The sequence below is a fragment of the Emydura macquarii genome, unplaced genomic scaffold (assembly GCF_026122565.2).
Source record: "Emydura macquarii macquarii isolate MOO-44397 ecotype Brisbane River unplaced genomic scaffold, CSIRO-AGI_Emac_v2 contig_2897, whole genome shotgun sequence".
NCBI lineage: Eukaryota > Metazoa > Chordata > Testudines > Chelidae > Emydura > Emydura macquarii.
In genome coordinates, this window is record NW_027133034.1 from 1837256 (window position 1) to 1861364 (window position 24109).

A 24109-nucleotide genomic window follows, 5' to 3' on the forward strand; every position below is an offset into this window, starting at 1 on the left:
ATTGGTAAATTTGAGCAGTGTGTGCTCGTGATGAGAGAATCTGCTTAACAAGCAAGCAGCCATATTTTGTACTAGCTTCAGGTTTCCAGTGTGATTTAGATGTAGCCCCATCCAGAGTATTAACTGAACTCCAAGGTTGCTATATAATGTACGTGTTCATTTGCAGCAGCCATTTTGTCTTTACAAACTGTCCTGTTCATTTCATCTCCTCTTTGACCAGGCCTGACAGGAGTGATGGGGGTGGTGAAGTGAAATCTAACTTATTTCATAGGGTTGTTTGCACTCCTGATGCCACATTATGACAGAAGTGGGAGCATTGTGATGAGGGTGGTGATAGAATGGATCCAGACTACTTGAAGTGCAATGAAACAACACTTCTTCTTGCATTCCAGCAAGCAAAATCATATGAGAGTTACAGTATTGTCAAAGAAAAATGTGAAAAGATAGCCAACAATTGTTTCTATGATTAATCAGTAACAGAAAAGAAATAATCTCTGTGTAGTTCTCCACCCCTCAAGTAAACTGCACCATCTGTATGACAGTTTAGTAACCATAGCAAAACAATATTATTTCAGGATACTAACAGAAAGAGATTCACATGGTAAAGACACCAAGAGGGAAAAGGAGGAACATGGTTAGTTTAGAACTCCACATAATGGACCAAATTCTGCTGGGTTATACTGCTACAAAGCAGGAATAATTCCACCGATTGCAGTGCAATTGCTTAATATTTACACCAGTGTAACTAAGCAGAATTTAGCCCAATGCTTGGGTGTATTGCATGTTCGACTCAGTCAGTTTCAGTAAGTTACCGTGCCTTTAAGCACTGTGCCTTTAAACTGCTTAAAGTGTTTTCTTTCATTGGCAATACCTTCACAGCTTCCACTCTTCACTGTAACCGTCACATTTATTTTTGGGACTGGGTGTGACCAGCAAAGCTGTTGTTGTTCATATTGGGCTATCCAGAAGGAAGTTTATGGCATGTTGCTTTTAGGAGCTAACTCTGATATGTCACAGAAGATTACAGTACAGTAATTCATTTAGGACCAGATTCTGGATGCAGCTTAAATGGCAGTGAGCATGAGTGCTCATTTTACAGAACACAATTTGGCTGAGCCAGCTGATCCTGGGGGCAGTTGGCCTGGCATATGACAAGGGAACCTATGGCTGCTCTACATTTAGGTATGTGAAGCTATTCTGGGAACTAATGCAAATAGCCTCTCCTATCCCTCACGCACACCCCTATGCAAATCCAGAGCCTCTCTTCCCACTCCTGCGGCCTGCAGCAATACTGGCAGTAACAGCCAAGTTGTCAGGTGGAGATACTTTATGCAGCCTAATCATTCTCTTCCTTGCTGTCACTCAGCTTTAACGGATTCTCCCCTCCACTCTGGAATCTTGGGGAAATGTTGCATGCTCCATGCCACTGGTCCTCTTAGATTCAGTGTGATATCAAAAGTTAACTTCCAGGTGTCTTGATATTAGATATGTCACAGAATAATTCTAATTCACACAACTTTATTATGTTACCACACTTTCTCATGGTATGTTAAGATATTTGACCAGTTAAATGCAAGTTATTCAGAACTTTTTTTGGCAGTGTCAGAGCTCATTTCTGCCTATTTGTAGAAGCTCCCTTTATCTAGCTCTTAAAAAGTTGGCAGAAACTGTACTGCAGGTCCTGGGTGCAAGGAAATGTACACCAGACTTTGCCTTTTTGTTTACTCAGGCCTGTCAATGGAAGGACTTCCCAGATCCAGGCTTTTGCCAAATACTGTCAAGTGTTCAATCTTCACATAGGTCCATTCATGGGTCTCATGTTTTTCCCCCTCTGCCATATGCCTTATTTCAACTTGTAGACATTGACCAGCATTCCTAGTCATGTTCCTCAATGTTCCACCCGGGAAGCTTACGTTATTTGGCCTTCACCTATACATGTCATTGCAGGCCAGGCTGCTTTTGCAATGATTTGGTTCAGATATGGGATGTTTTCTCTTGCAGTCTTGTTATTGAAACGTTTTACAACATGTGGCATGTGAGAGATTGTCAGGCTTTTACAACAGCAGTGGAATCTGGTTACATTAAAAAGTGAGTAGGCAAAATTAATGCATAGAAGTCACAGCTAATTAACAGCTAATTAACAGTAGTCCGCACTGGCCAGGTTGTGTCTGATTAATATTAGGATAGGTGGTGCCTTGTCTCTGAGCTTCCACTGTACAAAATACATTACCATTATCTGATGTATTTTCCAAAAATATCATAGAAAGATAAGAAAAGATCTGTGAATTTCTGAGACACTTCCCATACAAACACATAGGATGGTTGAAAGGCCAAGTGCTTCCCAAACAATTACATGTATCTCATTCCTTGTAGGTTACACATCAACCATATTCAGATTCTCTCACACAGATATTTATTCTTTAATTCGTGCCCACTGTACTAGCTCCATGCTGATCTGTTTAACACAGAGGCATGTAAGTAACTTGCCTGAGTTCCTTAAATCGAGTCCTAGATAAAACTCTCTCTCCCTTTTTGTGCTCCTCTATCACAGACATGGAGGACATGCAGATCTGCTGAGGACCACTTTTTAGGGGATGAAAGAATCTGGGCAGACCAGCAGCTTGGTAGGAAAGCTACTGCCACTTCTCCAGTGTAAATATTGTTTAAAATGGAGACAGTGTGACTCTAAGAACAAAAGCAAGCCTATTATGAACTATCATCCATTTTGACTGGTAAAAAACAATCCCTAATATACATTAGGTGAATTAGGTGTTTTTGTTTTTTAAAGTGGTTTTAAACATAGGTGGCTCTCTCTTAGATGCTTTATGATGCCTCCATAAGACTATACAAAGTACAAAATTAGTAGTAGTAGTATCGTTATCATTAATGTAGTGATAACCGCTGAATGAGCCATCTTAATTATTTTTTAAACTCTTATGGACTCAGATATAACTGTCTTGATTTAGTCTGAGATTTTTTAATGATACCTTTTAAAGGTAATGAATGTGTAACTTATTCAGTTTGATAACATGTCAGGAGACTTATTAGCACAGCTTACTGTATTTGAAAATAATAGAAGATAAGATATATCTAGACATAAGGATATCACAATCAGTCTCTACTGTATATCAACCAAAAGCCAATAGCTATGTGAGTATAGGAATAATTACTAGTTCTTATAGACGGGAATTATGTAGTCATTTATCTTTGCTCTTTAGGGAGGAAACTGGAGCATTGGAAAGGGATGCCTTGATTAGTTGTGCATACCTGTGCATTTATCTGTTGCATACAGAGAAAAAGGAGAGTGAAATGTAAAGTGAAAGTTCTTGCTAGTCTTTTTCCAAGAGTAGTAAGAACTAATTTTTTTTAACATATTGGATATTTTGTTTGATTTTTTGGGGGAAAACGGGGTAAGGAGTCCATTCCGTATTGGGGCACGGAGGTTTCCCTTTTTTATGGTGGTTGTTTCCCTCGCTTTATGTCATATGCACATGCACAAAACCAAAACTCCACATTGTAGCTGCTTTTTTGTGTTGAGAGAGAAAATGAAGTTTCCCTCAAAGTCCTTTACTGGTCAGAGGGCTTGCTGTTGAAAGATGTAAGACACTCCTTCTGTCCTTGGGGACTTAGTATGTTGCCTCCATAACTTTTCCAGTCAATGCTAAACCAAGGAGTAAGAGACTGCCAATAAACACATCTGGGTCTCCCACAAAGCAATACAAGGATGGACCTCAAAATATAATTCTTTGTGATTAATTTTAGATGGATACCATGTCCCATAATTCATTATACCGTAATTCATTCCCTTGGATTTATAGGCAGACAATTCTTAGCTTTTTTTTTTTTTTTTAAACCTGAAAGATCCTGGAATGCCAGAATGTGTAGCTACCTGCAGAGCTACTAGAGAAGAGAACTTTCATGATAAACTTAGTCTTTCTTAATATACAGAATAAAAATAGTACTTTGCACTTACATAGAGTTTCATCTAAACTTCGTACAGCACTACTCAAACAGGTATGAATAAGCCTCACAATCCTTCCAAGACCAGAATTAAACATCATTGCTCAGGTACAAAGGTTTTTTCTGCGACTCTGGACAACTCAAGTCAAACTGGTAACAGAACACAGGTTTCCCTTGACCAGTACTGTACTCTAATCACATGATATGTTCCCTGTCTTAAAATGGAATGTTATTGAGGTTGTTTCCTTTTCTTTGTATTGCATGTTCTCCCATATGTGCCCAAAGTTATGATTTTACAGTTTAGATTTTTCTTCAGTAGAAATAAGAAGTGTTGAATACAGTAATGTGTAATTTGACTGGCACAGATAGTGTTTGCATTGCTGTAAGGAGCTGGCTTCCTCGCCTCTCAGATCCATACCCATCTCTGGATGCTGCTTAGCCATTCCTATCAAGAGTGATACTTACATTTGTATCTTCAAGATATTTCTCAAGAACAGTTTTTCTTTTGCCTTTGTAATGCATCCGGTTGCATCATTTGGTAGGTTAAGACATTACAATTAACAGACCAAAATAAGCCTTAGCCAGCTACAAACACATAATCCTCCCCATACAAATTCCTTAATATTTGTAGGCTGGTTAAAACATTGTCCAGTCCACTTTGCACATGTTACTTCAGCTCTGAAAATAGCCCAGCCAGAGCCTGAACTCCTAAAATGTCACCAGCAAACAGTGGGGATGGGGAAAAATCCAAGGTGATCAAAATTAATAGGTTTGGAGCTGAGAACCTTAAATTTCTGTGGGGGCAGAGGGGGAAATAAGAGGTCCCTAGGTTTAGTTTAACACCAGTGGGCTAGGAAAGAGGTTTTCAATGTGTTCCTCTAAACCACCTTTTTCCTCTTACTTCCTTTCCCCCCATCATGCAGTTTTTCCAGCATTTTATCTCTAGCTGCAAAGGCTTTTGAAGGGCTTCCTTTATCACAGTACTGCTGTTTTTAAACCAACTAGCAGGGTGTGTTTCTCAAGAAATGCAGTCCCTCGTACCCCTAGATGCCTTGTATGCCATGGCAACAAAACCTCAAACTTGTCCCATTTTGTTCTCCTGCATTGCAGTTGAACTTGCCACTCACTGCTGTCCTTTGAGCAGTCCTGTGAAGCTGAAAAATTCAGTGTAATTAATGGAAACAGCAGGGAATGGAGAGCAGCTCTGCATACTCACAGTAACAAGGGAGAATTTTGAAAAACAGTGTAATCTCTTGCAGAGTGCTAGGCTTGTCTACACAAGAAATTGACCAGCAGAGCTATAGCAAAATAAGCTGTTCCACTTTAGTTTTTTCAGAATAGCTCCCTGTGTAGACCCTGTTCTGGATTAAAACTGACTTTTTGTTATGGAATAATTACTCCACTTTGTAATATTCTGAAACAAAGTCACTGTTATTCCATAGTAGAGGTCCAAACAGAGTTATTCTGCAATAGCTGTGCTGGTCAATTTCCCTGTGTAGACAAGCCCTTCCTGTGTGTCTGAAGTAGCTCATGCTCTTGGGTTTTATCTACCCTAGGAAAATTCGTACTAATTTTTCAACACTGGTAAAGCTGTACCAGTGCTCCTAATGGTGTGAGCTCTGATGTAGAGAGGGCACAAGCTTTATTTACATCATGCCACCAGACCCTGCAGATATTGAAAAATGGCCACAAAGCCAGATTTTTCAAAGGTATTTAAAGATGCAAATAAGCGCCTAGTGAGATTTTCAAAAGCACCTAGTTACCTAACTCCCATTGTTAAAATACTTTTACAAATCTGGCCCAAAATTTTTGTATTTTTAAATTATTGGCTACTTCATAAAGTTGCACTGTTGTAACCTTTGGATGGCCTAGAATTTACTTCATTGCCCTTCTTCAGTGCTTAAAAAACCCAATTCCCACAAAAGAGCACCTGGAGACCCAGAATTCAGTCACTGAGGATTTTCAGCAAGGATTGCACAGGGTCAACCTCCCCACATTCAAGTCCAAAAGAGCAAAAGGAATTAACTTAATTCTTAAGTTCCAACTTTATAAAATCTTATAATAAAGAAAATTATACATAATAATGACAACTTAATTTCTGCAATGTAACATGGCTACTTTATAAGACACGTACATAATCTTCACAGATGTGCATAAACCTAAGGGGGGGAAAAAGAACAAATTTAATCTAAGCAGGTCAGTCCCCACAGAAACGCAGTGAAAAGAAACTCAAGAGGTTCCAAAAGCTTAGGTTGAGTTCACCTGAGTCTCAGATTCTAGGAACAAAAAACAAATGAATGGAATTGATTTTATATCTTAGTTGTGGGGCGTGTCCTGTAAAATCCACAGAATAGTTCATTTGGAAAAATCAGCTTTTATTAGCTCCTAACAACCTTGTCGTGCACCCAGGATAGAGAATGATTTGCCAGTGAGAATTTTCTCTGGTATAATACTTTTAGCCTGTAGTTTAATCAGCTCTTTTGTCCTTGATCCTCTGCTGGAGAGTTTAGGGGGAAGTTTTGCAGAGGCTCAGAAGACTTCCCCCCCCCCCCTTCCTCCCCGCCCGCCCCCTCCCCAAGCTCACACAATTGGGAACTTTAATTTCACGTTTTTTCTTGGCAATACAAGATAGATAGAAGAAGTTCATCCAGCTCATCTACATCACAGAATGTTATTAATCTAGTATGATTAAAGTGCATATATTCTGAATATATTTCAGGTCATCTGTTTCATTTCTGGTAGTAAAACAACTTAGAATATTAAAAAAAACAGGATGTTCAAATACTTGCATTTATTATTAGAGGTAAATGAACTTGAGATACATGATGTATGACTTAAATGTTCAAATTAAGGGCATTATGTCCTAGACCCGGTCCACATTACAACTTGTATCTACTATTTTCTATCTGTTTACAAGTTACACAGTTCAGTTTGTGTCAACACAGCAACTTATCAGCCACAGAAGTGTGTGGGTACACATCCTGCTATGCAGCTGAAACTTGTCTTGTGTCAATGTATCTGAGCAGCTATTCCATTGTCACCTAGCATGGGATAGAATTTCTACAGGATGTGTACCTAGAGCTGTATCATGGTACATGGGACAATGCACTCTGGGATGTCCAGCCCAAAAACGGTGGGGTTTTCCGTTTTATTTGGTGGTTTTTTTTTTTTTTGTGGCCTGGAGGCGTGAAACAGCCAATCCAGTAACCTGGTCATGATGAGGGTACTCAGTTAACACTGCAAAAAATTGTTTTACGTTAGTCAGTTCAGCACACGGTCATGTGCCAGCTGCACATGCGGTATGGGCAAAATACTTTTAGCTGAGCACAGTAATTAACAGAGGCTTTTTTTAACATGTGTTCTGCAGACTCGAAACCAGGTGTAGAGCCAACCATGCAAGTAAATGATTGCAAACTAAAAAGCCATAGTGTTGAGGGAGCCTGTGGTAGTGCCATAACCTAGTTTGCAAGAGCGAGTAACACTTGGAAGCTGAGATGCTGGTGTAGACAGTACCTTAATCCATGGATGGGAGGGATTGATGTTGATAATGGTTACGTCCTGCAGGGTGTGGAGAGGACATAAGACTGCTGTTGTCCTGGCACTACTGAGCATTTATACTGTTGATTAACAATTATATTGACATTTGAGTCTGTTATTTCAAATTCCTTCTAGTGTCTTTTGTCTCAGGACACCTGTGATCATGGTGGGAAATATTAAAGGAAAAGTAGCTGCAAAAAGAAAGTCTTTTTAAATAAATAAATAAATAAATGTCTTACAATATTTGCTGTTTTTTTATTTGTCTTTTCACTGCAGTGAAGGGAGCAATTTGACCCCTGCTCATCATTACCCTGATTTCAGATTTAAGACCTATGCTCCTTTAGCTTTCCGCTACTTCAGAGAGCTTTTTGGTATCAAGCCTGATGATTACTTGGTAAGAAATTGTAATTTGCCTTTGAACTAAAAAAATAATTGTGATGTAAGCACTAGTTCTATAGCAATAGAGGAGGATGACAATCGATGCTTTATGGGGTAGTAGAAGTTTTTAAGTTTTGTGACTGGTGCATAAATTTAGCTTTTGGCAAAACTTTTAATTCTCCAGCTTTTAATTGATTGCTGTAAAATCTGCCATGTTAATTGATAGTTTAGTACCCAGGGTATTGCTGCTAGTTAAGGTAATTATCTCTACGCAAATATTATAATTCGATTTAAATACTCGTGTGAATTTTGCTAATTGAATTCTAATTGAGAGCGCTCATATATAATTGCCTTATTTATTTTCACCAGAAAATAGTGTTTACATAAATATATTCTAACCTTGCCCTGTTTAAAAAAAAAAAAAAGATGAGCTGAGAAAGACACTGATACACTTGTAAAGGCTACTTTCTGTTCTGTTCCTCCTTACTTTGATTTGCAATCTTAGGCCTGGTCGACACTAAATTGTTAGATCAGCCCATCTGTGTCGCTCACAATTCTTCTCTGCCTCTTGAGGAGGTGGATTTCCTGAGTTGATGAGAGCACCCACTCCCTTCAGCAGGTATTGTCTACAGTGAAATGCTACAGCGATGGAGCAGTGACTCTGTAGCATTTCAAGTGTAGACAAGCCCTTAATAATCATACTGTGTGTACGTCACATGCGCATACTCAAATGTAAAAATATAACAACCTTGCAGTTAGTTAGACAGGGCCTGACCTTCCATCCTGTGGGGACCAACACTGTCAAAAAAAGGTTGGTCCAAGATCTTCCTCCCCCTACACATCTGCTGCTGGCAAGGTTGTCAGGGGGTCTGTATAGGGAGTCCTCTGAGTTTATTAAGAGGGCAAGATCAGATTATTTTGCAAGTTGCCAGTTCACTTCAGAACTATGGAGGCCCAGCATTTTTTTTTTTTTTTTTTTTTTTTTTTTTTGCATTCCTTGTGCTTAAAGGTTCGATGTAGAGTTAAAAAATATATATATCACATTTTTTACAAATCTTTTCACTTGTATTAACAACAACTGAGATTCTTTACAATTGTAAGAATTTTAATAAGCATTTCTCAATTATTTTAAGTGATAAACACATCCAAAATGGTTTAATAAAAGAATCAAACTGGATAGAGATGGTCCAGAAATATTTTATGTTCATATGTTTCTCTCATCTTGGACCGTGAAACTAGCTTAATTAGCTTTTAAAATAAAAAATATTTTCCTGCAGCGTTAGCAATGCAAACACAGGAGCATTATGCTAGTGCTTGGGTATGTTATACTTCAGGTCAAAGTAAAACTATTTCCATTGGGTAATTTGTGTTGGAAATATTTCTTGGGGTTTAGATTTCATAAAAGCTTGTGTGTACAGTACTTAAACATAAGGGCAAATCTATCTTGCCATAACCTTTTTAAAAAATGGATCTGGAGACACTATAGTCTTAGGCCAGGTCTACACTGTGGATTTCAGCCAGCAGTGGCTGGCCACCAGAGAAGCTGCCCCAGTGAAGACAGACAAAGCTGTCATAACTAATTTGTACCCATGCAATTGAACCCAGTTTCAAGAAGGGGTAAGCTGGAATTTGTGGCTTGTAGATTTGCACCAATCCAGTTTCTCCTCTGGCTAGCCACTGATAGCTGTAACTGGGGCAAATCCCCAGTGTAGGCAGTACTTTATCTTATATAGTCTTTTGATTTATTCACCTCCCTGTGGATTCAATTAGAGTCTCTAGGGCTATGTGTTCTAAGGTGGGATCACCGACTGTGCCTGCAAAACTATACCTTTTTTTGTTTTTTGCGCAAACCAATATTTATGCGCACACAGGGCAAAATTCACTCTATTTGCATAAAGCCTGAGTATTCTGGCTCCTTGTAGATCTACAGCGGAGGGGTGGATCTCACTCTGATACCCTTTTTATGGCACATAAGGGCTGAGCAGGCTCAGGATTCTGTGCAGCTGCGTATCTTAGATGTGCAAGTGTCAACAAACAAAAGTTCCTTTTCTGAACAAAATTGGATCTTTTATTTTTGATGGTTGCATCCATTTGTTTAGGTTTTTTTAAATGACTCTGCTCAAGCAACTAGTTAAATTAAAATCCACTTCATGTTGCTTCTGATTATAAATAAGCAAAATGTTATAACAAGAGAAATCACAAGTGGGATGCTGAATTCTAGGAAAGATTGGATTGAAATCTTGAGATCAGAAACACCGGGTGGTTTCAGGCTGGAACTAGTTTTTCCAGTTTGGTTATGACTGAAATCCTTGACCAGAAATCTCATGCTGCTGTCATACTCAGGCCTGAATTGGATTAAAACCAATCCAAATCTGGCTATTTTCTCTCTAGTTATAATATGCACAGTCTTAAGCCAAAAGAAATACCTTAACGATTTTCTGTATTTCTAGAAAGTGCTACAATGTTTTTAGCATTGCTATTACTTTTATTTGCTTTTAAAGGAGTTGGGTTTTTTTAATTAAGATCAGTTTCTCTTCAGGCTGTAATACACCCACCGAAAACGGTGGGATTACTCTTTTACACTGGTTCTTGTTAGGGAGAAATGGAAAGAAAAAGTATCTCAGCAACACTAAATAGGTTTACACTGTTAATTTGCATTGGCAGGGCGCAGCTGTGTTGTAGCTTTGCCTTCTTCCAAAGGGTACAGTCTTGAAGCACTGCAGGAAGCAGGATGAAGGGAAAAAATAAATTTGAACAGCTTGTACAAATAAATGGTGACTGGACAGTATATAAAACATTGGTGTTCGTCACGTCAGCATGTTGATCACAAACTATTTAACTACTTTCTATTTAAAGTCTTGAGCAAAAGGTGTGTGTGGTTTGGTTGAGCAAAACTTTGTGTCAGGCTTTTCTTTTGCAAAAAACAAACCCCAGAGTGAAATCAGATCCTTGTCTCATAATATGTAATCCTGGATTAATGGTTTTGCATATCGGCCATCCCTATTTTATTGCAATAATGTAATTTATTATATTTTAATATTCCAAATAATTGGTTTCAAAACCTGATAGCAATGATACCTTTCACTATTGAAGCTGCATATGTTGGCAGGAATGTGGATAGTAACACAATTTAAAGACACTGTTGATTCAAAGGTATATAGTATAACATACACGAAAATGAAAATTTGATGCATTACCTCTTTAAAAATATATACCACATGGTGCAAGATTTGAACTCAGAGCAAGCATTCATTTTTTTAAACTATATTTTTTCCCTCAGCATTCTATTTATGTTGTCATTCACTTCCCCTCTCCACCACACCTCCTCTTGTTCTTGAACATCCCTGCTCCACAGCATCACCTACTGATGGTCTATAGGACCAAATCCTTGTCCTGTTGAAATCAGTGGCAAAACTCCTTTTGAATTCAGTAGTACCAAGATTTAGTTTTATAAAGAATGATTTCTTATAATGAAGCTTAGCCCTTTTCAGGGACTTGGCTTGATAGTCCTGGTGTCGCTGGCAACTAGTTTAAGGAATAGCCACTACTTCAGTTGCCAAAAGAGCAGAAAACATGTTGTTATTTTAAAAATGATTCTTCTGGTGCTTAAATCATTTCAAACATGTCTTGTTTCAAGTATAGTTTGTTTATTTGAGGGACAATCTCTTCTTAATGTTACTGTGCTATAATTTCAATGTGTATGGAATTATCGATCTTAACTAAACCTGCAGTTTTAAATAGAGGAAAAGAGATTCTAAATGAAGACTTCTTTGTTAGCATATTTTAATCCCACTCTTTGAATCCCACTCAGAGAATTAATGGATACTAAGAGGGTTGAATGGGGACATGAAATGTGAATTAACATTGATGCAGTAGAACATTTATAAATATATAGATTTTCTATTTTTCCCCTATAGAACATCTGATTCCCACCAGTGAAAAGTATTCCATTCTATTCTGTTTTTTATCTAATGTAAAGGCAAATTGCAGTATGTATTCTTGAGGGAGAAGGCTACTGCCTCACCATAGAGTTAGTGTCGTGGAACATGTCCATGCACTTCCAGTTCTCAACTATTTTATGATCACCAATTTGTTCTAACTTATGCAGGAGCTATGGTAGCTTGAGAATCAGGGAGCTTTCACCATCTTCCTGACTGCTCTCCCCCCACACCCTCATTTGCACCAACCAGTCTTTTTAAAGATTTTTATATTGCAAACTACCTGTATTGGCTGCAAACTCCGTTTTGTCTTTGTTTCAGTATTCAATCTGCAGTGAGCCTTTAATAGAATTATCCAACCCTGGTGCCAGTGGGTCTTTATTTTTTGTAACTAGTGATGATGAGTTCATCATCAAAACAGTTCAACACAAAGAGGCTGAGTTTCTTCAGAAGCTGTTACCAGGTTACTACATGGTGAGTAACTGTAGATCATTAATTTTTCTACTCCCATAAATTTTCCATATCCTTCATGTTTCACATCTCCTTTTATTTCATTGTCTTCCAATATTTTTTTGCATTCATTATCTTCCAGTATTCCAGTATTTTTGTTGATTTTTGTTTAATGTTTCTTAATATTTTTGTAGATCTTTAAAAATAATAATTTTAAAAAACTGTGGGCCTGCACCCACCAGCAAAATGTAATTTAACCTAAAATTTGAGTCACTGTTTCCTTAACTGCTAAAGGGACAATATCATGAATCCTTATCTAAAGACTTTTTTTTCCCCCTTTGTTAACTAACCAAATTTAAAGTTAACATTTTACACACAAGCATTTACCAAAATAAAAAGGTTTAATTCATACTGTATTGAGTATTACTGTATTAAGGAGGACTTCTAACTATATCAGACATAAAATATAAATAATTTCTTCAACTGTTTTTCATGTTGATGATGATTTAAGATATGAATGTCTAAAATGAGGTTCTTGCCTTCCCATCTCTTATCGTCTTCTACTAGATCCTTGACTTACTGTATGTGGGATATTACACAATTTTCATTTTGGCAAATTGTGATGTCATAATAGGATCATTACTTTTTTGCATTCTGAAGTGAGTAACAATCTGGGCTAAAATAAACGTCGCCAAAATTGGCAGTAACTCTGGTTTTGCAAAATTTCTCTGGATCAGGGTTTTGTTTCACAAAACCTAAACCAGAGGTGACTTGAATAAAATGGGATCCAAATCCTTTAAGGACTTTGGGTGAGAGAGTTGTTCTGCTTAGTCTTCAGTCCACCTCTAGACTCAATCCGGAGCTCTGGTATTAAAGCCAAATGCAGCAAAAAAGCTGACTTTCTGCTATGCTACTGGCCTAGTTTAAATAGATCCCATGCAAGAGGACAAAGAAACCCTGTGGTATGTAAGGATGAAAGACTCTGCGGTTCTCTTCAAGGTAGTACAGAAGAGGGAATTTGGTCATGTCAGGAGATTAAAGTGTACGGGATGAATCACGTGGCCAACAATGACATAAAATGGGAGCAGCAGGTCATGTTTCTTTCCTCTACACTCTTGCTCTCTCCTCTCCTTAGTTCCCAGAGATAGAAAGACATGGCCTGGCTTTTGGGGTATCCTGGGCCTTTCCTTGATTTTGGCCCTGTAATGCTATCACCCAGATCCCTCAGTTTCACTTTAACACAGTCTCTTCTTCTGGGTTGTGCTAGTTTTTCCACATTTGGGCCCAGTGGAATGGAGAAAATGACTGATCGGTCAAAGAAATTGTTTAGAATATACAATAATACATGCCCCTTTTTGAATGTTAATATGCTGAAGTGTGAAAGCCCCTCCAAAATGTAGATGTTTATAAAAACCTATTGTAATTTTTTATTTTGTTTTTTAGAATTTGAATCAGAATCCAAGGACTCTCTTACCAAAATTTTATGGACTGTACTGCGTTCAGTCAGGGGGCATTAACATCAGAATTGTTGTGATGAATAATGTTCTGCCTCGGGCATTGAAAATGCATTTCACATATGACTTGAAGGGCTCTACGTATAAACGGAGAGCATCAAGAAAAGAGAGAGAAAAGTCCAACCCCACGTTTAAAGACTTGGATTTCTTACAAGAGATGCACGAAGGACTGTATTTTGACTCAGAAACATACAGCGCACTGATGAAAACACTACAGCGGGATTGCCGAGTAAGTAAAAGTTGTCATATTTGAAGTGACATTCGGGTTTGTTAATCCAGATTTACGCCAGTGTAACTGAGAACAAAATCTGGTTCTGCAAATCATTCAAACTAGGGAAGCCTTCCGATGTAATTTAATTATAGACAGATTCCAACTGCAGTCATTTTTTTTTTTTTTTTTTTTTTTTAAATGGCATAAATGTTCTGTCTACAGCTGCTGAGATTTGATATGGGTTGTTACGTAAAAGTAAACTGCTTTCTGTGATGAATACCTATTAGAAGACCATAATGAAAAAGATTTAGAACTCAGGGAGGTTTTATACTTTGAGATTTTTTTTTAGTTGTTCTGTGAGGTATAGCAAGTATTATTGTTGTACTCTTCTCAAATGTGAAAAAGTATCTGCATGCTTGTCCGTGCTGTGTGTTGCTTTGATAAATGAATTTGTGCATTAGATAGCAGAAGTTGACAAACTGAAAGGAGTCCTAGTGGCGGCAGATTCGGGTTTGGTTCTAGAGCATGATCCCATAGGGATTATATAACAGAGTGCCTTTTAGAGAAAAGGACTGGGCTTGATGAGCCGGAAGGTCTCTTCCAGGCCAATGTTCCTTTGTTTCCAGGGGAGAAGGGTAGGAAGCCAGAGTATGTTGCAAGACTTTTCAAGAGGAGGGCAAGAATGTCCTTGCTCTTTAGGAAACCCCTCTATCCAACTGGAGAATGGCATTGATGACTGTGGAGGTATCCTTGTCCAGTCTTCCTGCCATAAGGGTAGTTGCTGTGAAAGGGATCCTTCCAGGACAAAGGGAAAATGAGCACAAAGGAGGAAATGGGAGAGATCCCAGGGCTCTGAGAGGTCCACTGAGGAAGAAGACTGGATTGTGTAGGACTCCTAATAATTTGAAAAAACAGCAGCATGGATGGGATGAGCTCATAGCAGAGTTGGTTGTTTACTGCCACCTGTGTTGCTGTACGTCAAGTCTTGTTGTTGAACATGAATGCTACCTTTTGTTTAATAAATGAGTGTCTGAAATGGCTTGGGCTTTGTATGTAAAGTAGTGTGATCTAACAGTCAGCTGCATGCTCACTGTGAGACATTTTTCTAACAAAGGGCACTGGTCCTTTAGCCTTTTGCAGTGAGCATGTCCTTAGCTTCTGCCATTAGTGAAAATGCAGAGTGCATGAGTGTGTCACATCTGGAAATCCAGACACCCAATTGTCAGAAAGGTTAACTACACAATCAAAGCTTTGAGAAGAAAAATCTGGCATGCAGAAAATGGTAAACAGATTGTTTAAAAGAGACAAAAATAAGCTGAAAATTAGATTAAAAACACACGCCAGTAATTTAATTATAATATGTGAAGGGGATTCTTATTGCAAGTGTATTTGAAAGCATGTATTCTTTATTAAGGTAAGGGCTAAACATCAGTTTTCAAAATAATTTGTCTACTTAATTTAACTGTAAAAGAGTCTGAGGTTTTAAAGGCAGAGTTAAGACTTACTGCTGTCACAAAGGGCGGAGAAGGAGGTCTTTCAATACAAAGATTATAAATTTTATATTTTGTATGTATATCTTATGAGTCCATAATGTGTGTGTTCATTTTACCCCAAAACAAAAATAACATTTATTCACACACATGAAGGATGATAACATGGAAGATCTGAAATGCAGATTGTGATGCTGTCTTACACTAGTCCAGTGTTTCACAAACTTTTAAAAGATGATCCTGCCCTTCAGAAAAATGAAACTAACTGCTCCCATTTCAGTCCTGCCATGTGGTGTTAGAGGCCTATCCTGTATGAACAATCACTTTGAATAGATTACATAAACTTTCAGAATGATACTTCCCTCTCTCTTTCTACATGATTTGATTAACAGTGAAATAGTTAATATGGTTGGCATTTTCATGTATTATCGCTGGCATATGAGTTAGAACTCATTGAAGGGTTGGCGTTACTCACACTTCAGAATGATGGTTTCAGGCTTTCGGCAAAATCAGGCAGACATTCATATGTCAGTTGCACTTGGCACACATTTTCAAGGTTTACTTTCACAGTTATAGCAGGTAGGGAATTACATTTTTAAAAAACCAAATCTGAGACTTGAGAACAATTGAGAGGTGTGTCTGCTCCCACCTTCACCATCCCTTCTCTTCTCCCCCAGCTATTTGTTGGGGGTTTTATTGCATGGCTCCCCCTCAGACAGATATACTCCTTTCTTCAAAAAACACTGATCTAGTTTATTGATTGTTTTACAATTCCTGTTTTCATTAAAGCAAATGATAGAACATCAGGCTTAATTTTAATACAGCTTTAAGCTTTGTCAAGATCCATCTAGAGCCAAATTCTTGCCTGATGTATGTCACTGGGAGGTGGGGAAAAAAAGCAGCCATCTGCATCTGCTTATTTTCTACAACTAATGGATCACTTAGTGTTTGCATGGAATCAAGTGAAACATAGCTATTTCGCTTGAGCCTGACTTTAAATGGAATGTGGTTTGAATTCAGATTAGAATCTGAAATTTGAGGTGAAACCAAAAAAAAGCTAATCCAGGATTTCATCAGAATTTCCATCTTCAATAGGATCATGATGGAGGACCTAAATGAGTTGGTGAGGGGGACTAGAATACTAATCACAAGACCTTGAAGTACCCTGTTATCTGTTAGGATTCATCTGCTGTCTAGTAACCATTTGCTCAACTACTCGTATATGTTTGTTTTCATATGGGTTCCTCTCATTGAATGGAAACAGACAGACAGTTTTATTGTGAGGAAGGAAAGACTCTGTGCTTTATTATAGTAATTTTTCAAAAAACAGTGCCATGGCCAGCCACAAATGTTCAAAAATCATAAGGTGGCTCACCAAATCATGAGATAGGTTTAATAACTATGGGGGTTTTAAAAAATAACAAGAATATAGAAATGATTTGCTATCTTTGAGCCTTTGGGGTTCACTTGGGTCATGTTTTCAAGCTGTTCTTTGCAATCATGAAGTCAAGGAACTTTTGATTTTATTTTAAAATGAAAGCTGAGATTCTCATGCAATCACTGTCTCCCATGAGCTAAACACCAAATATTATGAGACTCCCACTAAAATTGCAAAAGTTGGCACTCCCCACCACAGACTGTGGATGTACACAGACTTTTTCTTTTGTCCTTTTGCCAATTATTGTACTGGGTAGGAGGTTTTTTCCCCATTAGGTCTTGTATAATCAAGTCATTACTAAAAGAATGTTAGCTGCCCACATTTACAAATGGTTCCTGGGCCAAGTGGTGGAACACTGCTTTTTCATTAGAGTTTGAACATTCAGGATGAAAAAGGAGTGCGGAAAGTCCTCAGCAGTGTAAACCTTGAAGCAGTGTATGTACCCAGCAGGGCATGCTCTCAAATTGTGTAGACACTGATTCCATTCCAGACACAATTCATGAGCTTATTCACAAACAGTTAGGTTTTTTTTTTGGTTTTTTTTAAAAAGGTTGAAAGTTGTGTTTCACGGGAGACCAGCCAACACCCTAAACCAAATATTCTACTTGACAGAAATTCTGAAACCTTACAAAACCCTCCCCATAGTTAAAAAGTTTGTCAAGTAAAAGCTAGCAAGGTGTGCCAGACTTCAAATATTATCTCCTTTCTGGTCTATTTTACAGCAGGGCCAAGACTTTAAAGAATAGGGCCCAAATTTGGCAACTGTCTGTGTGTAGATGGACCTTTCTGCCCACATTTAATATATTATACAAACAATGCCCAACTCTGAGAAGGAGAATAATAGTAAAATACTGGTTCAAAGTATTGTTTTCTTGAGATTACAGAATAGTGCACAAAATTGAAAGCTAAGTTTATTTTAAAAATGTCAAGATCTTAATTATATAGATAAAGTATATAATGAAAATGTCCAGTGTGTAATATTCGAGCTAAAAAAACCCAAATATACCATATCAATATAAAATGTTCCACCTGACTGAATCAATTTGTTCTTATCAGGAACATTAGTAGTTTCCTATAGTTTAGTATTCTCCTGTGGTTTTGCTTTGAGACTTGCTTTACTTCATGATTAGTAAATCAACATTGCTTTATTTCTTATTGTTAAATAGAAAATGGATCAAAAGTCAGTTTGATAACTGAGACCTAAATTTCTTGGTTTTATTCTTAATTATGCTATTCATTGCTCTGTTGTTCTTTGCTTAAAGTAATAAATTATTAAACCACAGTGCAGATTCTCAATTTCTATAGACATACTTACATTTTCATAAATATTAATAGAAACCCGGTTTTAAATGTGAACTGGCCAAAGAATGTGGAAGCTTAATTTAAAGTGTATGTTATGCACAAAGATATGAACAAGGTGTTGAAATGACTTTACAAAGACATTGGAGACAGTTGAATTGTGCAGATTTTTAGAGATTTGTGCTAAAGATTGAAAAAATTGAACTGGAAATCAGATTTTAATAAAATGAGCAAATATTTAAATTGTTAATGAAAATGGGGGGTAGGTGCTAGTGAATCGCAGAGGAATGATTTTGGCCTTGTATGTATATTAAATATAAAGCAGTCGGATCCCTTTTGGAAATGGGTAGAGGTGCAGTATTAATAGTGGTTGGTTTTTTCCCTGACCTAGTTCTTAGATGCTACAGAAGCCAAGTAAAGCGAGGTAATGTTTCATTGTTAGTAGCTCCAAGAGGCTGCAGTTGAGATCACAATACCATTGTGCTAGGCACTGTACAGATGCACTGTAAAAGATAAATTTGTTAGTCTTTAAGGTGCCACAGGACACTCGCTGTTCTACTGTAAAAGATGTACACCTGGAATACTCCCTTCCCCAAAGAGTTTATAATCCAAACAGACAACACAAACAAAGGGTGGGAGAATGGAAGGATTGTTATCTCCATTTTACCGTGAGTGTCTGAGGCACAGATAGAGTAGGTGATGTGCTGAAGGTCACACACGAACAATGTAGCAGAATTGGGAATTAAACCCTATTTTAGGAGTCCAGGTCCAGTGTCTTAACTACACCAGCCTTTGACGCCTTTTCAGTCCCTCAGAGTGCAAGGTAGGTGAAACAATTCATAAAAAAAAATTCATAGATATATAATCTAATAATGTCCTGCTAATATAAATGTTTATTAAAAAGTGGTGCAGACCCTTTGGCCCTTCCAAATAGTTGTTTCTAATCCAGTTACCCACCGAAGCATGTTCTTTTACTGTAAAGAGAAACTTGTATTCTAAGGGAATAGAATCAATTACAAGACTTTGATTATCCTGGAAATCTTTACATCCTGCTTCTCACGCACACAAAGCACTTCTTGTATGTCAAACAACTATCTGTAAGCAGCTTTGGAAATTTCTGATTGAAGATGAGTAAAACAGTGAACCTGGTCACTTTTTCCACTGCCTTCTAACCATCTTTCCTATTGCTCTTTTATTGACTCCTGACATCCGCCTGCTACCCAGCTACACTTCTGCTGACCAGTTTTTACCCGAGCACTTTATTCCCTAACCATCCGCATTTCCCATCACAACCATAATCTTGCACCCCAGTCAGCCCCTTTCCATCCACCATGCCCTAAACCTCTAAGCTATCGTCTTGTATCTCAGACTGTTGTCCATATTATAACTCTCACAGAGGGGAAAAACCTATCCAGATAAGCAGCATCCATTTAGTGTGTGAGTTTGACCCTGTCTACACTTACCTCCAGGATTCGGTGGCAGTCAACAGGAGTTACGCAAGCTACGCAAAAAACGTGCGTAACTCCCGTCGACTTCTCTGCTCCTCTTCTGTGCGCTGTCTTCACTGCACTACACCACTTGCGAAGGTGGTCTTAGTACGTCGATTTCTGGATCGACTGAGCGGGTCTTCCCTGACTGCTCAGTCGATCCAGAGAAATCAATCTGACGGCGGTGACTTTGCTGCCGTAAGTGTAGCCGTAGCCTTATACACCAAAATTCCCCAAGGAGGAATTACAAAACTACATGATGGTCCTAATTTTATGTTTGGGTTTTTTTTTCTATCCTACTTGGGTCAAAAGGGAGCAAAGATTCCAGTAAGTGTCAACATACTTCTGTATAAAAACTTGTAAGCAGGTAACTGAAAGATTTAATAAATTACAAAAAAAAAAAAAAAAAAAACCTTGTTGTCTGAACCCAGTTTATCCAGAATGTGTACGTCCCCCACCTTGTATAGAAACATTTTGTTTGTACTAAGCGTTGATTATTTAAACACTTCAAATATTGCCTGAAATATTCTGATTATATTATAGAAAAGGGACACATGAAAGAGTTTTTGAGGATGACCAAGTGGAGACTTTCGGTTTAGACAAAAAGATCTTATTGTGGTACTTTCTTATGAAATTTTTGCCTCAAGGAAAAACAAGGAAAGCACACTTACCTGCAATGCTGAAATCCAAGTTGTAGATTGCTTGTCGTTCCAGGTGTTGACCCTGATGTGGGGTAGCTGTCGGTTATGCAGTAGCTTAGTTTTAGACATGACATGTATCTTTACACATTTGGGGAATTATGTTATTATGCATGAATAGTCTGTTGGGCACCAGAGTGTTGAAATAAGATATCCATTATCTAATGCTAAGCAATTAGATGTATTGTTTCGACAGGGGCAGTTTTACAAATGAGGAAAAGTTGTCAGTCAAAATGCTAATGACCTAGAAAAGGACAACTGTACTGGAAGTTGCATTATGGTTTTTATTATTTTCTCAAGTACTAGTTTTTTCCAGAATTAAGAGAAAAGGTAGAGTTTTTATGTAGCTATCTCTGGAAAATTCTGAGTCAAATAGCCTCACCCCCCATTTTGTTGCATAAGAGAGCAGATCTGATTGCAGATGGAGGGGCTAAAAATGTCTTAATTCTAAAGACTGCTTTAGTGCACTCTTAGGTTAAATAATTTGCCATAACATTTCTGCCTTAGTTTTCCCAATTTAAAATTAGCATAATCCTTATTTAGATGCCTCACAGGGGAATTGCTATGAGAATTGAGTTAGTGGTTTTAAAGTATCCCAGGGATGAAAATCAATATTGAAGTGCTAAATAGAACTGGACAGAAAATGGTGGGAGGGGGAAGAAATTGGTGTCATTTTCCTGTTTATATCTCATTGGAAATTCATCTTGATGTATGCTGTCTGACCAGCATAAGTGCCTGGTATTTTTAATTGGAATGCAAACAAAACTAAAGGGCCAAATTCAGAGTTGGCATAAATAGGTATCTGTCCTGTCCAACTCAATGGAAGTTGGGCCCATCTATTCCCAAGCTAAATTTGGCCCAAAGAATTTTTAACATATAATTGAATTCATTTTTTTTCCTTTTCTGAATACACTTACAGCATTTAGTGTTAAGAAATCATTCTGTCTCTGAAGCCAGTGAATCAGGGAGACAAAACAAACAAGAGACAAGTTTGTTTGTTTGTTAGGCAACATTCTCTATATTTACCAAAATTATATATAAATAAAGTGGAATCTTTAAACACACACAATTGTGTAGTCTTTGTTCGTAAGTTTCATAATTCAAAGCATTAGAGTAGTTAACCCACTGATAGCTAGGATGACCACAGATGTTCCAATTTTATAGGGACAGTCCCAATATTCAGAGCTTTGTCTTATATAGGAGTCTATTCCCACCCCCATCCTCCACCCCGTCCTGATTTTTCACACTTGCTATCTGGTCATTCTACTGATACCAGAAATTCAAACTAGCTATTATAGAAGCAGCAATAGTTAATCTAGTTGTAGTCATATGTTTTTAAGAACAGAACAATCATTTCATATTGTTTTTTTACCAGTAAGAGTTGTATTGCTTGTCAGAGTCTATATTTCTTTTATTGCATTAGCAAAGAACACCGTGAACTCTGCTGAGGAAATTAAGTTTTAAAAGAGCTACATTAATTGCTGACTTAAACCTACTAAAACAAGGAAATTCAGAGTTAAGAACAAAGAGCTGCTTTCCCAGCGGAGCTTCAGATCCAGGTTTTGTTTTCTTCCAGGCTTAATTCAATCTGGTGTGTCCAAATTCTGCAGCTCATATGGCATCTGAGTCATTACAGTGTTATGGAGCACCTGGGATAGAGGTCTATATGGCCAGATTTGCTTTATTTTGTGGGCTTATGTAAAGCCCATAGTTTTTTGTGTCTGATTCTCTTTTATCTAACATTTAGATATTGTAGCACACATGGGATCCTTCCATGGCAGTCAACTTTTGATGTCACATTTTTACGTCATTCACGTCAGCTGAAATCTAAAATAACCCTCCATTTTTACTAGTGTAATGCATTTAGAGATCAAAATCTAAGTATTTTTATAAGTTGTATTAGCAATTATATTATTAGCACTATCCAAAATCTGTTGAAATCAGCAGTTCAAGTCTCTAGGTGTACATTTTTGGATTTCAGATGGTCTTTGGTATTGCTAAATTCAGAATCAAAACTTGGCAGTTTGTCTCGGTGGGATAAGTCAATCTGGTATTTTAAGAAATGTTTATTTTGAGATGGCACCAGCATATCTCATTTTATTATTATTTCCAACTTTTTTAACATCAGCATTTGCTGATTATTAGTTCTACTGTGTAAAATTCAACTGGAAAAGATTGAGGGGATTATTCCATTGGTTTCAATGGGTTTCAATTTGTCTGATCAACAAAATACATTTAGAAAAGAAATGCTCTGATTGTCTGTTCCATGTGCTTATGCTATTCATTTTTGTGAACAGTTTGTTTAGCAGTTCCATTATAAGGATGTCTTACTGCACTGTAATAGTTTTGCATGTGCTGTAATAGCCAATGGCCACATATTACACATGCAGACCCCATCATGCGTCTGTGTACAGCACATGCTGCATCAGGAACAGAATGATGTTCAGAGGCAGAGCTAGTTGGTTTATCCTGGACTTGGTGCAACAGTGGTAGGCTCTCGTTGAGGTTATTCCCAGAGCCCCTGACTAACTTAGAATCAGCAGAAAGAACCTAATCATAGAAGCTTTTTTTCCACATTCAAATGGCAATGTGTGAGGCAGTGGGAATGGGGAGAAAAATATTTTATAATTTCCTTCCTTCCTTTTTGACAATGTATTCCTCTTAGCACATAGTAAATCAGCTTGGACACTATTTTTGACAGTCCTTGTTAAATTTTTTTTACAGTACAAGCTAAGAATGGAAGAGGCAATTGGGCCCAGGATCTAGAAATTCTCAGTGTCTCTAGGCAGACCCATAACTCTTAGCGTCATTACAACATGATACAATAATGCTGAAAAAGACTTTGAAGCCAGCCCTTTATGTATTAATTACGACAGGGGAAAGCTTATGTGACAGAGGCCTATGTACCATGTGTCCACACCCTACACACAATTGTAATAATCTTTGTACCATATGTCTTGTGAGGTATCGTCTGAACGCTCATAATTTGCTGATCAGTAATATCATGGCAAAATGTACGTAGCAGCATTATAGTTATAAACACAAGCTGAAATGATGACTAATAGCATGTTTTCCAAATCAGTTTGTGGAGTGCCAAACCAGTTCTTCAGAAACAAAGGGTGAGCTGACATCTCAGCCAGGCGTAAACAAGGCTGATGGACCATTATCTGCTAAGTGGCCATTCTTTGGCAGGAAAAGAGGCAGGGTCAAAAAATCTACATCTGAGAAAAGAAACAGCATGGAGTTCCCTTCCATACCGACTGCCTGTCACCCTGTTCCCAGCTAGAAATGCTTCTCAAAGGGAGGACAGGACTATAAAAAGAGGCAGACACCCCAAGGCATCCCTTCTTCCCTCTCTCCATTAATTTACTGCACCAGAAGGAACACAGGAGACAGACATTGAACTGGGGAAGAGGTTCTAGTCTAAGAAATTTGGTCGGTAAGACTGCTGAGAGCATGTAGTGAGAGAAACTTTGCTTTAATCTGATACAGTTTGTTAGGCACCTGTAGCACTTTAACTTTATTTTCTTGTAACTGTTCCTGACTTTTATGCCTCATTACTTGTGCTCATTTAAAATTGATCTCTTTGTAGTTAATAAACTTGTTTTATTGTCTTATCTGATTGTGTGTTTAAATGGAAGTGTCTGGAAAACTCCTTTTGGGGTAGCAAGATCTGTGCATATCATTTCCATTAATGAAATGACACACT

General features: G+C 37.8%; 1 protein-coding gene across 2 annotated transcripts in view; it reads left to right on the forward strand.

Annotated features, from left to right (window-relative positions):
- PIP5K1B (phosphatidylinositol-4-phosphate 5-kinase type 1 beta) overlaps window positions 1–24109 on the forward strand; it is a 140184-nt gene that overhangs the window by 60500 nt on the left and 55575 nt on the right. For both annotated transcript variants that reach the window (XM_067568658.1, XM_067568659.1), the window contains exons 5-7: window positions 7774–7891; window positions 12135–12287; window positions 13707–14006. In XM_067568658.1, coding sequence (XP_067424759.1) covers window positions 7774–7891; window positions 12135–12287; window positions 13707–14006 — 571 coding nt within the window. The remainder of the gene's footprint in view (window positions 1–7773; window positions 7892–12134; window positions 12288–13706; window positions 14007–24109) is intronic.